Genomic DNA, 18,381 nt, shown 5'->3' on the forward strand with positions numbered 1-18,381 from the left:
AATGCCAGGCATTGTGTTAGGTATTAGGGAGAACGATGAACAAGACGATACAGTCCTGGTCTCAGCAGAAGTGTTTTATTCTAGTAAAAAAAAAAAAAAAAAACAGATAGTAAGTACACAGTGATTTAAAAGCAACTGCAATACAAGCTAGGATGATGAAGTCTAGGGAGTTAGTAGAACATAGAACACTGACCTGACTAGGTCTGGGTCATTCTCTTTTTTGGTGCCCCCAGAAATATTGAGAGTTGTCCAAAGCTACTCAATCACTAAACGGGAAGAATGGGAACCTCACTATCTTATTTAGGCATTCTGTGGTCTTTGGAATAAACCTTGAACTGTGTCTTATATTTGGACCAATCATCCTGTTTTCATTCAAAGGGCAAGCCAGCTGGAATTTGGATAAATCAACACGGTACTCAGTCGTATCTGACTCTGCGATGCCATGGACTGTACCCCACCAGGCTCCTCTGTCCATGGAATTCTCCAAGTAATAATACTGGGATGGGTTGCCATTTCCTCCTTCAGGAGATTCCAGACCCAGGGATTGAATCTGGGTCTCCTGCATCTCCTGCACTGGCAGATGGATTCTTTACCACTGAACCACGGGAAAGAAAAGTGAAAGTGAAGTCACTCAGTCGTGTCCGACTCTTTGCGACCCCACGGAATGTAGTCTACCAGGCTCCTCTATCCATGGGATTTTCCAGGCAAGAGTACTGGAGTGGGTTGCCATTTCCTTCTCCAGGGGATCTTCCCAACCCACGGATCAAACTCTGGTCTCCCGCATTGCAAGCAGATGTTTTACCATCTGAGCCATCAGGAAAGGAACCATGGGAGAAGCCCATAAATCAACGTACTCAGCTCAGAATTTTTAAAAATATTCAAAACACAAGTATCACTGATACTGGGTCAGTAGAGCCATTCACATTTGGGAAGGTTGATGCCATATCCTTAATTTTTGTAAGAATAAGAAAGTTAAAACACTAGCAAACCCAGGCTGGACCACAAATAGATGTGTTGGCCTGCCTCATAACAGCACTTAAACAGCAGTGACACAGCCAGCTATGTGATTTCCAACATTTTGGCCAAAAGTGATCATCTCCAATATTGCAATCTTGCCGAATTCTTTTATTTTACCATAACCTGTGGAGAAGGAAATGGCCACCCACTCCAGTATTCTTGCCTGGAGAAGCCCATGGACAGAGGAGCCTGCCTGCCTCCAGTTCATGGGGTCACAAAGGGTTGGATGTAACTGAACAACTAACACTACACACCATAACCTAGCAATTCATCCAACTTGGTTTTATTCAATTCAAAATAAGTTTCTAAGTACCTAGGGATACAGGGAGAGATAAGACTCAGTCTCTGCTCTAAAGGGACTCATAGTGGAATAGTGAAGTCACTAATAAAGGAAGAATTGCTCTTGGATTATTGGCCAATTATGTCTCTTACTACTTTGCAAAACCTACAGTCTCCTATTAGTTTAACAAAAAGGCTCAAGAGAAGTCACACTTGATTTTTTATCTTTATTTTCCCTTTTTTAGTGCTCATCTTCCTTCATAACTTCAGATAGTGCACACAATGGTTGACAACATGACTCTCCATTAAAATTCAATTCCTTAGCACTATAGGGCTTGGAAATATTAATCACGAGGGTCATCTTGTTAGGCCAAAGAGGGGCACCCCAGTTTGGACCTGCCACTGACAAGATGGGACTTCCCTGGTGGCTCAGATGGTAAAGAATCTGCCTGCAATGTGGGAGACCCAGGTTCGATTCTTGGGTCAGGAAGAGCCCCTGCAGAAGGGACTAACTACCCAGTGCAGTATTCTTGGGGCTTCCCTGATAGCTCAGTTGGTAAAGAATCCGCTTCCAATGCAAGAGACCCCGGTTGGATTCCTGGGTTGGGAAGATCTGCTGGAGAAAGGAAAAGGTTATCCACTCCAGTTTCTTGCCTGGAGAATCCAATGGACAGAGGAGCCTGGCAGGCTACAGTTCATGGAGTCACAAGACTCGGACACGACTTAGTGACTAAACCACCACCGCCATCACCGACAAGATGCGTGTCAAGCCCCTAAATCTTGTTTCTTTGCAGGGGGAGGACGTTTGCTCATTTGTAAAAATCCACCTCAAAAGCTCAAGATGTCCCAGTATTAAGATTCCGTCCCTCGCTTTGAAATATCCGTTATCTAGTTACTTAAGCGTTCCAAGAAGCCCTCTAGCAATACTGTTTTGACTCAGCAAGCAGTGAAGCAACGATGGTCCGGTGCTATTTCCTGTTTCCCCTGAGCCCGAGTTCGTGAAGGAATGTGTCAGAAGACACAACCGCTGGCTTCCACAGAAGCGTCCTTTCAGAGCCGTGTCGCTAAGCAATGCCAGGTGTGGCATTAGCTCATCCTACTGCAAACTGATGACGCTGCAAGAACTCGGGCCCAGGATTCTGCAAACGTGGGGCACTGACATTTTTGTGGTGCTGTTGCTTGCCCTCCAGCCACCCTCTGTGTCCTCACGGTGCCATTTCAAACCGCTTAGTCTCAATATTCCTAATCGATGGCCACTTTCTGAGAGGGACAGCCAGGGTGCCGTCTAGGGAAAGCCACGTCACTCCCCTCTGGGTTTCCAAACAGCCGACAGCCGGGCATCTCGGACCACAGACACACGCCTCAAAAAGTCTGTCACGACATCCTCGAAGGCCCTAGATGAAGTCGCGTCTGGAAATGGCCAGGGAGCGACCGGTCCCCTCAAGACCAGACGACAGGACCCGCCCCTCCACTTCCGGCCGGACCGCGGTCACGTGCCCCGACCCAGCCCCGCAGACGCGGCTCCTCTCGCGTCGGCGAGCGTCCCGGCTTCCCTTCCGCCGGAAGTGGGGCGACTTTCCCTTTCCGGCTACGGGTCCCCAAGTGGAGCGGGAGGCCGGACAGGGGAGCCGAGCGGCGGTGGCGGCGGCGGCGGCGGCGGCGGCGGCGGCGGCGGGCGGCGGCGGGCGGCGGCGGGGGCGGTAATGGCGGAGCTGGTGCAGGGGCAGAGCGCTCCGGTGGGGATGAAGGCTGAGGGCTTCGTGGACGCTCTGCACCGGGTTCGGCAGGTACGCGCGCGGCCAGCCGGCGGGAGCACGGGAGCCCGAGGCGGGGCCGGTCGGGCCTGATGGGGAGAAGGAGGGGGGTCTGTCCTGGGGGCGGGACGTAAACCTGGGCTGACGCCCCAGCTGGGCGCTTCGGCAGTTTCTTGGGACGCCTGCAGCCGGGAGGAGCCATGGGATGAGGCACCAGTGGGAGGACCAAGGCCCAGACTGTCGGGCGGGTCTCCTAGGTTCCCGCAGCTGCTGGGAAAGGGTTGACCCAGGACGCCTGGGCCCTGTCGCGCCCTCGCGCCGGGGTGGGGGCTGGACCCGCAGCGCAGCCAGCCTGGGGTTCTGAGGTTTACAGGGGTAGGGAACTGGGGGGCTCACGGAGTGAACCCGGGTCTGGGCAGAAGGGGCCTGTCTCAGGCCCAGTAGCTTCTTAAAAGTGGGGAAACAGCCTGTTTAGACTAGGAATTAGAGGGTAGTTTACTTTTGAGGGCGCTCTGGGAGAGGGAGGTTATTAAGTAGATGTGGATGGTCCATAAGACATAGACATTCCTTATGGGCAATAGTTTTTCCTCTTTCAGGGAGCATGTGATAATGGAGTCATTCCAGCAGTGAAATTTGACCATCTGACAATGTCGTGCATTTTGTCAGAGTTAAATAAACTGGTTTTTAAGAGGTTTGCAAGCTTCCCTGGAGAATGAATATGGGACCTGCCAGAAATACTCTTTGGTTTCTGGTATGATGCTTAGAACAGAACCTGTATTGTGTGTGAAACTTAGCGATAAGTTAGCTCTAACACTTAAACTTCTTTGCTGAGTGTCTCATACTCATCATCTCTTCCTATTTAATTGTAGGCATACTAACGAATTCTTTAAAAGTTGGGCTATAACTAATTACTGCTTGATTCCTAACAGAAAGCTACAGGACCCATTGTATTAGAAGAAAGTCTCAACTTGGTCGCTTGAAGATATGGTCTTTACACCTCTTTCCAGTATTCCAGGGGAGGGAACCCTACCTGTTTCCCAGATACTGACTTTTCATTTTAATACTGATGCTCCTGTAGACATTACATTGGATCCCAGAAGTTTCCAAACCTGTGGTTCAGCCTAAAATTTTATCCGATGACTTGTTACTTACTGCCTAGGCACCAAGCAATATGCTAGTGAGTATCCATCTTACTTAGACTTCAGAGCCAGCCAGTGGCTGTAATGGATGAACAGTGCCATCCAGCTCCCCTTCCACCACTCTGCTTGCCGGCGTGTTACACTGCTCTCTACAGTACAGGGTCCTGAACCTTGTTTCTCACTGGCTACTAATATGTAATGGCTTTTCACTCTGTGCTGATGTGTGACAATCACCTTGTCAGCCTCTGTATCCAGGAAGAAGTATAGTCACTACCCTAAAGAGCTCAGATCCTCAGTTTGCAGAAGGCCTATAGTTGAACATAAAATGAATTTTGAACCTTTGAGAAGACTTTCTGCTTCTCTTGAGCCAGTGGTTGAACTCGTATTCTTGGACAACCTGCTCAAGAGGGAGAGAGACCCTCTGTTTATATGCTGACCTAATGTGGATTGTTGAAGCAGTGGTGTTTACTACTAGCAGAGGAAACTTCACTGGAACTGTTCCCAGCTCTGAAATGCACCATTGACTGGAGCAGTTGTAAGCCCAATGGAGACAGTGCTGTAAGTGTATCACTTCTGAATGTTAACAGCTGGAGGTCGATACTATCTCCAAGGACTGATGGCCTTAAAAACTAAAGAAAACACAGGTTTGTGGCTAATTTTAGGTTTATTTATAGATTTGCATTGGGCACGAATGGGATGTTAGAAATCTAAAATATTGTGTGCTTACAGTAAAGCTTACCTCAAAGGGCCTCATACTATTTGGGTATCTGATGGTGGTGTTTCTACTTTGCCATTGTATACACAGCATGTTACAGAGGTGTGATCTCTGCCCCACCACCCCCACCTCCCCACCCCCCCAGTAATTGGAGATAAAAGACAGTGAATTTCTTTAAATGATTGCAAAGCTTTCCCTTCTCTCAGGTACCCTTGTAAACACCAGGGTCTGTTGGTAAAGCCCTCCTAAGTTAGTCAGGGAGCACTGAGCTGTCTGATGCTCAGTTTATCCAGAATATCACAGTAGAGTCTGAGTTGACCCTGCTTGGATTTGAACCTGTGGTTTCTCTTCAGTCTGGTATGTGGAGTCCAGCACCTAATCCACTAAGCTTCCCTCCTAGCCTCTTGAAGCCTCTTTTCATATCCTTTGGACGCTTTCCAACAAAGGGAGCCAGTTGTTGCTGTTAGTTTGCCCTGAGCCTGGCATTCCTAGATCTGAAGGGAATCTCTGAAGATGTCATATAAAATTTAAAATCTCTGCAGCAGCATGAAGTCCAGTGAGTTAATAGTGTTTGGCCAAAGGGCTCACATAGCCATTTTGTAGGAAAGTACACACACATGTAGAAAAGTGTTGCAATTCGATCCCACTGGTGAAGATCTAAAACTGCTGGATATTAAAAAAAAATCATGTCCAGTTCTCAGAAGTCATTGATTGGTTAGCAAAATGAAAGTGTGTCTTCCGCTCATTGTTTAGAGAGCACAGGGTCCAGATAAGAATGGGATGTGGACTCAAAGCCAGGTTATCCTGTACTGTGGCCCCACTGCACCTCTACCCTGACTGCTGTCTCTCAGGCTTTCAAGGGAACTTCGTGGAAATGATGGACAAATTAGATGCAAACCTGTTTTGTCTTATTTCATTTTCCTAAAAATATAAAAGCATTCCTGGAAAGCCCACTGTGATGATTCAGTAGCATCCATGTCCAGGTTCATCCATCTGCATGTTACCAGGACAGTGTCACACCACTGTGTCTTAGAGGTCCCCAGCAGCCTTCTATGAGCTGGGCCAACCGCCTGCCAGTCGTCACCCAAATAGACATTCTTTTGCCAGACTGCCAGGGCTTTTTAAGGCTTTAAGGTCCTATTTTGCCCTCAACCCAATCAGCACCTCTGCACTGCATAACTCGAAAGGGTTCTGTTCCCATACATACAGCATATGTATGGTGGCTGATGGCATTGGGCATCTGGGTGCTTCTCCTTCCAAATGATTGTGACCAAACCAGTGGAGAGTCTGTGGAAAGTAACATTTTGACCAGTTTTAAGACCTAGGACCCATTCCTTACCAGCACTTTTTCTGGGAGCTGGTGGGCGGCACGGAGCCTCAGAAGTTCCACAGTCCTCCTGGACATGCTTTCCAGTGCCACCAGTTCACACTTTGAGCCTGAGCAGTTGATGGTTCGGCCCTTGTGCTGTGGAGATACACTGCGTGTCCTTTAACAGACTGTGTGTCCATCATTTAAAGAAAAGGCCTGTGTTCATTTCCCGCTGCACACCCCTTGAGAAGGGACGCCTTTGCTCACCTCATGTGTGATGTATGCACCTCACAACAGAGTCATGGGTACTCAATGCTCAGTTGCTGTGAGTTTACTCCACTGAGACCATCTCAGGAATGCCCGCTGGTTGAGGAGCTCAAGTCATCGTTTCACAAGGAACTAACTACGATGTGTGCATTCTTTTGAACTTTCTCAGACATGTGAAGAAAAGCAGCATCTGCAGGACATCTGTGGGCTGCTCGGTATTTAGAGGTATATAGAGGACCCTACAGGGAGCAAGTTCTTGGGTAAGGGTTTTCATGATGCGACTGAGCCCCTTTGGGTCACCAGACTTCATCTTTGGTGTTGAAAAAGGGTAGATAAAGAATGCATTACACTGGATGCCTCTTAACACTGTTCTCATTTTCAGCTGAGGCTTCTTTATCTTTCTTGTAAAATCTGTCAGCCCATGTGTATCATCAAATTAATGTTTCTGTTACATGTCCCAAATTCAAATTTGCCTAGACCAGAGTTTTCAAACTGGTGGCCTGTGGACTGGAGAAGGCTCAGAGTGGTCCTGCAGGCCTGTACTGTTTGACCACAGGGGTCCACCACTTGATAACCAGAACAATTCCATGCGAAAATGGAAATTTCCAGCTCAGCCTTGGCCACACTGCTCCCATGTTCTGCAGTGAGCTGGAGCTGAGTAGCAGGAGCTCAGTAGCAGCTGCCCCTTTGGACGTGATATTGACTCTCTGGTTTGCCTGGGTTCCCACCACCTTGCTTTATGCTGCCCATTGGATTGCCTGATCAGCAGCTTTGTCCCCTCATCTTTGTCCAAATTGTAAGTCCATACTGTTACTTGAAATTTCTAATGGCGAGAACTCTGGGTGGAGAGTTAGGACATCTGAGTCTTTTGCAAATAGCTACATGACCTGGGGCCAGCTTGGCCTTTCCCAGCGTTTGATCTACAAGCTGTTCATAGGTCTTCCATGGAAAGGGCTCATGGCCAGAGAGGTCTGGGGGATACAGGGTTAAATAAAGGTGAATTGGCTTCTTCACTTCAGGACTTGTCGGAGCCCTTGTTGTTACGCTCAGTCTTGACTAACTCTTTGCAGCCCTCTGGCCTGCCAAGTTCCTCTGTCCATGGAGTTTTCCAGACTCGAATACTGGAGTGGGTTGCCATTTCTTGGAACCCTAAGTTTGCTTCTATTCATAAGGTCATACTAGGGTTTGGGATATGCATTGTAAATATGCCTAAGAAGATCTGTCACTTCTTACCCTCTTTTCATGAAACCAGATCACCTCCTGTGGATCAGACTTTAGGAAACATTAAGCTAGATAATCTCAATGGCCCCTTCAAGCTCACAAACATTCAGAGCTTCTGTCTAGCTAGATCTGAAAAAAATTTTGATGGTATTATTTTGATTCTTTTCCTTTCTAATGTGTTGTGTTGGGTGTCTATTCAAGGTTCCCCTCTCCCTAGCTTTTCTGTGCAATTCTTTCACTCTGTTAAGAATCATCCCTCTTGAAAATGTTTTGCGTTTAGAGTTCAGTTACAAGGATACTTGGGAAAGAATAGCCAATACTTTTGGAAGCATGAACTGCATTTTTATCCTAATGTCAGATGATAGCAAATCACTTGCAAGACTGAGTAGCGTTCATGGAAATTGTGATGTAATTCAGATTGCCTGCCATTATTTGAGGATCTGCTGAGTCCAGGGCCCCTTGCTGGGTGCTGGGCCATTGTAATGATTAATAAGACAAGTTTACCACTGGTTTTATCATACCAGTATCAGCTCCTCACGACAACCAAGTGAAATAGTCAAGATAAGGGTTATAATTCCCATTTTATATTTGAAAATAATAAGCCAAAGGTAGATAAAGCAGTTTTCTCAGAAGCACGCAAATAATTAACATACGCAATAGTCCTTGGACCCTGTCTTCTGCGTTCTAAGAGCGACTTGGTTCCTTTGTAGTGGTAGTTTGGTAGTTTTCAATTTCAATGAGAATTCTGCAGCAGGGTCTTAAAGCATTGAAAGCACGCTGGTGCAATTAGATGGAAAATAAGGAAGAGAGGGCTTCCCTGGTGGCTCAGAAGGTAAAGAATCCATCTGCAAAGCAGGATACCTGAGTTTGATCTCTGGGTCAGGAAGATCCCCTGGAGAAAGGAATGGCTACCCACTCCAGTATTCTTCCCTGGAGAATTCCTTGGACAGAGAAGCCTGGTGGGCTACAGTCCATAGGGTCCCAAAGAGTCAGACATGATGGAACAACTAACACTACAGGAGAAAAGTAATGGTCATGTCATCTTTAGGGCCTTTGAGGGGGGCTCCTAGCTGGAAAAGTATTTTGGCCTAGAGCCTCAGCTGGTCATCGTAGCATTTTGCCTACAGGAGGCTTCTCTATATTAAATTTAGCAAAATTTACTGAGTACTTTCTATGTGCCAAACATTTTGCTGTGTGTTAGGGAGGTTCTTTAACTTTTTTTGGAGCGTGGAACTTTACAAGACTCCTGAAAACTTTGAACTATGTCTCAGAAATATTTAAATAGTTCTGTCTTATTTCAGGAGGTTTATGAATTCTCTAAAGCTAACCCCTGGAGCTCCCAGTCAAGGGACCTTTGTCCTTGGAGTACCAGGATGATTGAGAGGTCCATGCCTCAAAGAGCTCCCTACAGTGAGGAGAGTATAATCAATAACTTCCTCCATGAGATCGAACCACTTAAAGGTAGTTTACACAGTGCTTTGCAAACAGATAATAGAGTGTTTAATTCTCACCAAATGTGGGTGGCCTGTATTGTCAGGAAAAGCTACCAAGAAGAGCTGATATCGTATTCGATTGTTTTGGTTAATGCCAGTTAATAGGGCAGGATCAGACAGGGCCCCACCTCTAATGACAACAGCAGTAGCTCCCATTCAGTGAGCTTGTTGTGGTGTGTGCCAGGCAAGGACTTTGATACAGATTCTCTCATTTGATAGTTGCGGAATACACAGGAGGTAGTGAAGTGATTATTAAGATGACTGGATTCATTCTGTATGAGTTCCAATTCTGGTTCTGAAAATTACTCGGTTAATGACTTTGGACAAGTTATCTAACATCTAAGCCTCAATTTTTCTCATCTGTAAAATGGAGGTCGTGGGTGGTGGTTTATATGTATACACACATACATATAAAACCACCATATAGATATATGTATATATTTATGGAATAGCTTGGGAGGTAGAGGTGGGTAGTGACTGAAAGGAGTTTGAGACCAGCTTCGAGGGTACCAGTCATGTACTGTTTCCTGATCAGGATGCTAGTTGCACAGGCATTTTTGTATATGAAAATTCAGGTTAACAACTTGCCTATGTACTTTTCCGTGTTATTATTAATTCAATAAAGGATTAAAATAGCAAGCACTTCTCTTTCCTTACGGTGTGCCCAGCATTGTTCCGGGTGCCTTACATTGTTATCTTGGTATCCCCTTGGATACAGTTCCAGCAGATTGGCTCCAAACCCCATAGAATTGAGACTAGTAGCTACTTTCTGAGGTCACTGAGGATTAAATGAGGGCACCATCAGACACTTAGTACACAGCAAGCTTAATATACAATCTGTCTTCTTAGTAACCTAGATAGTGGGCTTGACTCTATCCACGGCTCTAGACCCTGCTCTCTGGGACTTGCTCACTCTTGGCCACTGGGTTCCACTGCTCTGGCCACATACTGTTTTCTTCCAGCTGTGGGGAGTAGAGACTTTCCATCCAGCCTGTGAATTCACCAGGGGTGAATTCTCCAGGGCAGGGCCACTCGGGGCGACTTTAGAGCAGAGGACGCAAGTTGGGTTCCTTCTCTGCAAGTGGTGGTGTGAGCTGTCACCTCTGCTTGCTGGCCCCATGAGAATCAGCAGTGACTCTTGAGTAGCACGGACACAGCGTGTGGATGACTTGCTGCGGCTCAGATGGCCTTGCCTGTTTCCCTTTAGTGTGAAGTTTTACTGAATGTGAAGTTGTGAAGAGACACAGCTTTCTGTTTGGATTTATAGGGTGAGCTACTCTGATGACAGAACTTAAAGATGTGCACTGGGGTTAACTAATTGCCCTGGTTCTAAGTGAACCTTCAATATTCTTTTTACTTCATATTTTAAAATCATTGTAAAATTTAGATTTGCTTAAAATGTTTTGAACATTCATCCATGCACCTCCCCAAATTGCCTTGTGCTCCTTAGAAAACAGTGGTTTAGTTCGCCCCTGCATTTTTCAGGGAGCAAGCCCACTGAAGGTGGACCACTGAAGGTCTTGCCCAAGGTCGTACACTGGAAGGCCAGCTGGAAAGGCCGGATCATGACTGACCGCCGGTCCAGTGCTCCCCTTCGCGTCTCCACATTTCCACTAGCGGCTGGCAGTGGAGGTTAAGTGTCATGGCATTGATTTATAAATATTTCATCTATTATGGTGCTTAAAATAGCACAGGTAGTGAGGTAACCCACTCTTGCCGCCTTCCCTCCAGAAGGGAGGAAAGTGAATCAAGTAGCAGAAAATCAGTACCAGCGTTCCCTCAAGGTCGTGCTTTCAGATAAGCGTTGGCATGGCCTTGTTCTTGGAATATCCTGGCTTCTGTGGCTCTTTTCTGACCTACACCATTATTAACTGAAGATGTACCTTGCTTCCCTTAAGCAGCTGCTGTTCAGGATGGTCAGTTACAGGCATGACGAATTGCTGGAGTTCTGTGTACTGGAGCCCATTAGGCTTTAAGTCCTCGGGGAGTGACTCTGGTTAAGAAAGCATTAGGTGGAAGTAAGAGGGATAGTTAGCCTAGTGCTGTGATTAGTAGCATGGACTCGAGTCAGGCAGCCTGTGCTTCAGCAATGTTTCTGCCACTTAGAAGATGTGTGACTCTGGGCAGGTCACTCAGCTTCTTTTGAGCTTCGCTTTTCCTTGTCTTGAAATGGAAATAATACTGCTAACCTCCTAAAGAATCATCGTGAGAGAAAATGAGATGGCATCTTTAAACTGCTCTTGGAGTGCCTGGACATAGTAAGCACTCATAACACTTAAACTCTTACTATTTTAGAAGGCATTTAAAATCACTTCTTAGAACAAGGTTGCATTTGTTTGAATAAAGGAATACATTGTTTCTTTATTGCTGTAAAGAGATATTACAGATTATTGCAAAATATTACATTATAAATATAAAAATTACAAAGTGTATTGTAATATACAATGTAATATCAATGTAAACTATGAAATAATTGTGTATTATAATGTTCAAATACTTCTAACGTTTGTTTAGCCAGGGTTCAAGTGCAGTTATTGACTTCAGGGCTACAACTCTTAACCATTATCCTGTACTACTTTTCTCTTAGTGAAAATTTCCCAAATTTATAGCTGCCCGAAGCAAACATGATTTAAAAACAAATCTGAAATTCTCAGTCATGTTTTAGGAGGCTTGTTGACTTAATCAAAGGTAGGAGCAGAAAAGCTACTGTAACGTAATGATTTAATATCTCAGCTTTGGCAGAAAGTGACATTCTGGCAATATGTGAAACATAGTATATAAATTATAAGGAAGGCCAAGGACTCAGGAATAACATCTTGGCTACTTTGGAAGGAAGGAAGAAGCTCTGGGAGCCAAGAGGCATCAGCAGAAGAGGGTAGAAAGGGACTTCCTGGTGCTGGAGTGGTTTAGATTTTGCCTTCCAGTGCCAGGGTTACCAGTTCGATCCCTGGCTGGGGAACTAAGATCCCACTTGCCTCGTGGCCAAAAAACCAAAACATGAAACAGAAGCAATATTGAAAGAAATTCAGAAAAGACTTGAAAAATGGTCCACATTAAAAAAAAAAAATGGATAGAGTGTGCCAAATATGTAGAGCTTATCCTCTCTTTGAGAGTGATTCGGCATGCATGCTGTTGAGGGACTCCACTGATACTCACACCCTTTTCCCCTGTGTTTCGGGGTCCTCCTCACTGTCTCTTGCCAATATTTTGGTCTGTCTTTAAACCAATAATCTTGGAAAGCCCCGCATCGGCCATGTACCTGCTCAGTCCATTGTGGCAAATGAAAGGGTCTCCATGGGGGCATAAACTGCTGCAGTATTCTCGCCTTTTAATCACTTGCTTTCCCAGCTGAGTCCTTAAAGATAATTTTTGCATCTTAAGTAGCCAACTTTCCACTAGCTTATCCAAAACAAATATGGAGAGCAAGATTGTGAGTTGGTGGTAAAATGCTGTTAGGCAAGATTTATACAGTATTTTGTTTTAGAGCAAATGGCCACTTGCCTTGAAGTTTGAATATAGGAGATGAGGTTTCTATCAGCAGTCTCTCTTAACTTTGAGTGTTTAACTTAAAATAATACTTTAAAACAAGCACCTATCCAGGCTACCATCATCTGTAGCCTCGACAGGGCAAACTCTTTTTTGTTTTTTAAGTCCAGATATTAAATTATATACATGTATATGCTCTGCACAGCATATGATCTCTGTGAAATGGGTGTGGCTGTGTTCTAATGAATCTTTATTTACCAGGATAGGTAGTTCATCAGCTATGGCTTGCTGACTTCTGGCCTAGAATAATTCCTAAATGGCCTTGCTACTTTTGTCCCCTTTGAATCTATTTTCTTTGTCCAAGGGAATCTTTTAAAATCATAAATTAGCAAGTTACTTCTTTTACTAAGTCTTGTAGTTGCCTCCCATCACCCTTTATATAAAACCCAAGCCCCGGATTTCTCTGACAGTCCATTGGTTAGGACTCCACGCTTCCACTCCTTGGGGCACAGGTTCAATCACTGGTCAGGGAACTAAGATCTTGCAACCCAAGGGGGTGCAGCATTAATTAATAAATTAATTCTCTATATATACATATAATTCAAGCCCCTTCCAATGACCTCTAAAGCCCTACATGAACTGGCCACTGCCCACCTCTTGGAATACATCTGGTTCCTTCTATTCTAGTGACATCAATCTCTCTTTCAGGCACACACCTGCCAAGCTTGCTCTAGCCTCAGGGTCTTGGAACAAGCTATTTCCTCTGCCTGTAATGCTCTTCCTCATCATGCAGGTCTCAGATGCCAGCTGCCTTCCCTGGTCACCCCATTTAAAGCAGCACCTCCTGAAGGCTCTGTGTGTCCTTGCCTTTCAGTTAGTATTGTGTATCAGCAGCTGGAACGATCAGCTTATTGATTAGCTTGTGTACCTGTGACTCCCCCCTGACTCTTCACCACTGAGCCTGGGACATAGTAGGCCCTCAGCTCTTTGTTGGGTGAGTTGCCTTGTCTTACAGCTCTGATATTTGCGAAGTGCTTTCTCATGTGCAAAGCTCATTTGTGTTCAGAGTATGTTGTTATCTTTCCAGAAACTACAAAGCAGATGGTGTTATACCTGGAAGGTCTTAGGCAGAGAGGAAAAGTACTTGCCCGACATCACAGAACTAGTAAATGAAAGGATGAGACCTGATCCAGGGTACCTAACATTAAATTCTGCCTTAGGTTTGCAGTATCGTGACTGTCTTTGGTTGTTTATTTGTCTAAAGTACTTTATGTTGGTTCCGGAAGCTCTCAGACTTCTGGGCACATTTGGACAACCTCAGGAAAACTACCTCTGAAAGGCTCTGCTCTGGGACATCTGTGCTGGCTGTCCCTTAATCCACCCTGGCTTGTTAGGCTTAACTGAGGGACTAACATCAAGAGCAGTTGCAAACATTCCATTGATTGAATCAGAGTTAATTTATGTGACCATGACATTTATTCCCTAATTCCTAGTAGATACATGTAGGAAGCTGTCCACAGCATCTGTTTCTGGTGGAAGTTTAATAGCTGTGTTCTGTTCTTTAACTGACAGGTAAATATTAAAAGTTAAGTAGCACTCACAGGTTATCTTGATTTCTCCAGTGCAGGAATCCTTCCAAACTAGTCTGGACAGATGGTCACCCCCCTGCTGTTTGGACTTCCAGTGAAGAGCAGCTTGTTTTATGTTTCCATGTATTCCATCATCAGTTTATAGGGGTTGAAGTTTTAAGATGACAAACATTTCTAAAGAGCTGTCAGATTTGAACAAATTCATGGCCTTTTAAATATTGCTTGGGAATTTGCTCCTTAAGGAAACCCTGTGTTAAAATATTTTGAACAAAGTTCTTCATATTGTTGGCCTGCTTTTTTCCTTAAAATGTGGTATAGCTGTATTTTTTTAAGTGATGACTTAAAAATTTGCTTGTGGAAGACACGTTTTTGGAAGTATCATTTCAAAAGACACCTTATTACTAAGACTAAAAGAAAATTCAGGAGTGCAAAGTCCTTGTCCTGTAATGTTGTTTTAATTAATCTCCTTCGGGTGGAGAAATGGGGTAAAGCCCTTTAAAGAAGACTGTCTTCCTCCCTTGATGGAGCCATGACTTGTTACTGAGTATTTAAATCTGGTTCTCTCTGTAGATTGCTGCTAAAATTGACTCAATCCCTCACTTGAATAACTCCACACCTCTGGTGGACCCCTCAGTGTACGGCTACGGAGTGCAGAAGCGGCCCTTGGATGATGGAGGTAAGTTGCCGTAAACGCCCTGGCCTTTCAGGTGGTGGTGAGCCTGCCGCTTCAGTTGAAAGCTGTGTCAGCCATTTCCTTAACAGCTTTCTCCAGCGTCACTCTAAAGTAGAGTGGTTGAGGGGAAATATTTAAGATGATTTTCTCAGCAATTCTGCAGCATTTGAGTTCTTATTTGCCTTGATAATACAGGAAATCTTTTCAGCTGGGCGAGAGGGTAAAAGACAGTCTTAAAGCATCAGCTTGGAAGTAATTTGACTGCTTGGAGTTTTGCTTGATTTAGCCTCTGTTATTCTAGTGCATATGTAGGAATTGAAGTTCCCACTTTTCTCCAAAGAAAAACTGAGATTGGGGCATGGCTCTGAGGAAGCTATGACTACATACTGACCTTAAAGAAAGGGAAGAGGAGTCATGACCTTCCTTCAGTCTCTCTGCTGGGTTTGTTTGTTTGTTTTTCTTCTTCTTCAGCACTCCCCTTTATAACAGGCTCTTGCTAGCAGCATCCATTTCCCTTTCATTCATTCCTTTGTTTATTTCACTGGTTTGTTTATATACCCTACTCATCCCCAGAAGGATGTGAGACACTCAGAAGTGCGTATTACCAGCACTTTGGCTAAGAGACTCAGATGGGTTTCTGCAGAGCACATGGACTTCCTTTATCATGTTTCATCTCCCGCAAAGTAGGACTTGAAGGGACCCTGTAATATGCCAGTTTACGTGTGAATGTGCACGCAGTGGCTGGGCCAGTTCTGCTCTCCCTGTCCTCAGTCTGCACGTGTGCCAACTGTGTCGGGATGTTCATATTTCTGTGATACAGCATTAAATGAAAAAAATCAAGGTATGCTGCTGCTGCTGCTGCTAAGTCACTTCAGTTGTGTCCGACTCTGTGGGACCCCACAGACGGCAGCCCACCAGGCTTCCCCATCCCTGGGATTCTCTAGGCAAGAACACTGGAGTGGGTTGCCATTTCCTTCTCCAATGCATGAAAGTGAAAGTGAAGTCGCTCAGTCGTGTCCGACTCTTCGCGACCCCTGGCACCCACCAGGCTCCTCAGTCCGTGGGATTCTCCAGGCAAGAGTACTGGAGTGGGGTGCCAGCAGTATATATTGTGTAATCTTCTTTTCTTAAAAAAGTGCATGTTTTATGTTCTCGGAAAAAACATGTAATGTGGCATGACTGATTGCTCTGGTCTCTGAGGATTCTAAAAGAGCTCGGCCATGGGTTTTATAAGCAGAGTAATTGTATAGACTCTCACAGTGCAGATTTTAAGGGCACAACACTCAATTTGGGTATCGAAATTCTTGTCTATTTAAGAAAATTATCAGTATTTATGATCACACACACAAACTCTTCCCCAAGGCCACTGGAACTAAGGTGACCATTTACACTGCTCCTCTGAAACAGTACACTGTGGTCGTCTTACGTTTGATTGGTATCAGTGATATCTTAGGCTAAATATGAGTGACTTCATTGTCTGCATTTTTGCCTTAGCAGAAAGCTGTCATGCAAAGTAACCTTTTCTACCTTTTCGGGGCAATCATGTTTCAGTTTCCCTTACAGGACATCAGTGTAAAAATAACACGAAGTATACAACTCTGAGCATATGTATCGTTAATGGACAGTGTCTCTCAGGCCACCGTTTCTAGAAATGGAGATCAGTGCATTCCACAACTCTCAGCCTTGTTTTCACCTACTGCATGGTGTTCAAGTGTAGAACTTGTGCTTACAGAGAATAGTATGGCTATGTCCTTTGCCTGATGAGGGCCTAAAAATTGGCAAATGGAACCTTTAGCATCTTGCAGACTTTTTTTCTCCCAGTAAGAGATAAAGGTTCAGTCCTTGGATTAGGAAGATCCCCTGGAGTAGGAAATGGCAACCCAGTATTGCCAGTATTCTCCAGTATTCTTCACTGGAGAATCCCATGGACAGGAGCCTGGTAGGCTACAGTCCATAGGGTTGCAAAGTCGGACACGATTGAGCAACTGAGCATGCATGCATGCAATCCTTTGCACACCCTTTTGGAAGAATGTAGCTAGTAAGTCACCAGCAAGTCCAGACTCTCATTTGAAACTCCAGTCCATTATTATATGTATATCGTCACCTCTTTTTTGAGAACCATAATTTTTTGCATGTCTGCCTTTGGGGGACTCAGTTCTTATGATCAGAGAATGAATGCAGTTTCTCTCCTCCTCCAAAATGTTAAGTCTACTTTTAGTAGGAAAGAACTGAGACAGTACCTTTTCACCTGGGCCTGGGTTCTCCCTCATCCACAGGCCTGTGTCTCTTACCACAACAACGCACTGTATTTTGAACTACAAGAGATTTCCCTCAGCACTGCAATTTGATAAAATTAATCCTCTCTTCTGTTTAGATAGCAGAATTTTTTTTTTCCCCAAGTTGGTCTCTGTGTAGAATTTGAGATGTGCTGAGGACAGAAATGGTATGGACCTAACAGAAGCAGAAGATATTAAGAAGAGATGGCAAGAATACACAGAAGAACTGTACAAAAAAGATCTTCACGACCCAGATAATCACGATGGTGTGATCACTGACCTAGAGCCAGACATCCTGGAATGTGAAGTCAAGTGGGCCTTAGAAAGCATCACTACAAACAAAGCTAGTGGAGGTGATGGAATTCCAGTTGAGCTATTTCAAATCCTGAAAGATGATTCTGTGAAAGTACTGCACTCAATATGCCAGCAAATATGGAAAACTCAGCAGTGGCCACAGGACTGGAAAAGGTCAGTTTTCATTCCAGTCCCAAAGAAAGGCAATACCAAAGAATGCTCAAACTACCGCACAATTGCACTCATCTCACACGCTAGTAAAGTAATGCTCAAAATTCTCCAAGCCAGGCTTCAGCAATATGTGAACCGTGAACTTCCTGATGTTCAAGCTGGTTTTAGAAAAGGCAGAGGAACCAGAGATCAAATTGCCAACATCTGTTGGATCATGGAAAAAGCAAGAGAGTTCCAGAAAAACATCTATTTCTGCTTTATTGACTATGCCAAAGCCTTTGACTGTGTGGATTACAATAAACTGTGGAAAATTCTGCAAGAGATGGAAATACCAGACCACCTGATCTACCTTTTGAGAAATTTGTATGCAGGTCAGGAAGCAACAGTTAGAACTGGACATGGAACAACAGACTGGTTCCAAATAGGAAAAAGGTACGTCAAGGCTGTATATTGTCACCCTGTTTATTTAACTTATATGCGGAGTACATCATGAGAAACGCTGGACTGGAAGAAACACAAGCCAGAATCAAGATTGCCGGGAGAAATATCAGTCACCTCAGATATGCAGATGACACCACCCTTATGGCAGAAAGTGAAGAGGAACTCAAAAGCCTCTTGATGAAAGTGAAAGCGAAGAGTGAAAAAGTTGGCTTAAAGCTCAACATTCAGAAAACGAAGATCATGGCATCCGGTCCCAT

At 44.7% G+C, this 18,381-nt stretch overlaps 1 protein-coding gene across 3 annotated transcripts in view; it reads left to right on the forward strand.

Annotated features, from left to right (window-relative positions):
• The first annotated feature begins 2,974 nt into the window (after positions 1 to 2,974).
• FUBP3 (far upstream element binding protein 3) overlaps positions 2,975 to 18,381 on the forward strand; it is a 49,580-nt gene continuing 34,173 nt past the window's right edge. For 2 of the 3 annotated variants that reach the window (XM_027556580.1, XM_027556581.1), the window contains exons 1-2: positions 2,975 to 3,083; positions 14,840 to 14,945. In XM_027556580.1, coding sequence (XP_027412381.1) covers positions 3,000 to 3,083; positions 14,840 to 14,945 — 190 coding nt within the window. In that variant the 5' untranslated portion in view covers positions 2,975 to 2,999. Of the gene's footprint in view, positions 3,084 to 3,979; positions 4,834 to 14,839; positions 14,946 to 18,381 lie in introns of all 3 variants that reach the window. The other variant, XM_027556582.1, reaches the window with a different exon arrangement.

The sequence above is a fragment of the Bos indicus x Bos taurus genome, chromosome 11, assembly GCF_003369695.1.
Source record: "Bos indicus x Bos taurus breed Angus x Brahman F1 hybrid chromosome 11, Bos_hybrid_MaternalHap_v2.0, whole genome shotgun sequence".
Taxonomy (NCBI): Eukaryota; Metazoa; Chordata; class Mammalia; order Artiodactyla; family Bovidae; genus Bos; species Bos indicus x Bos taurus.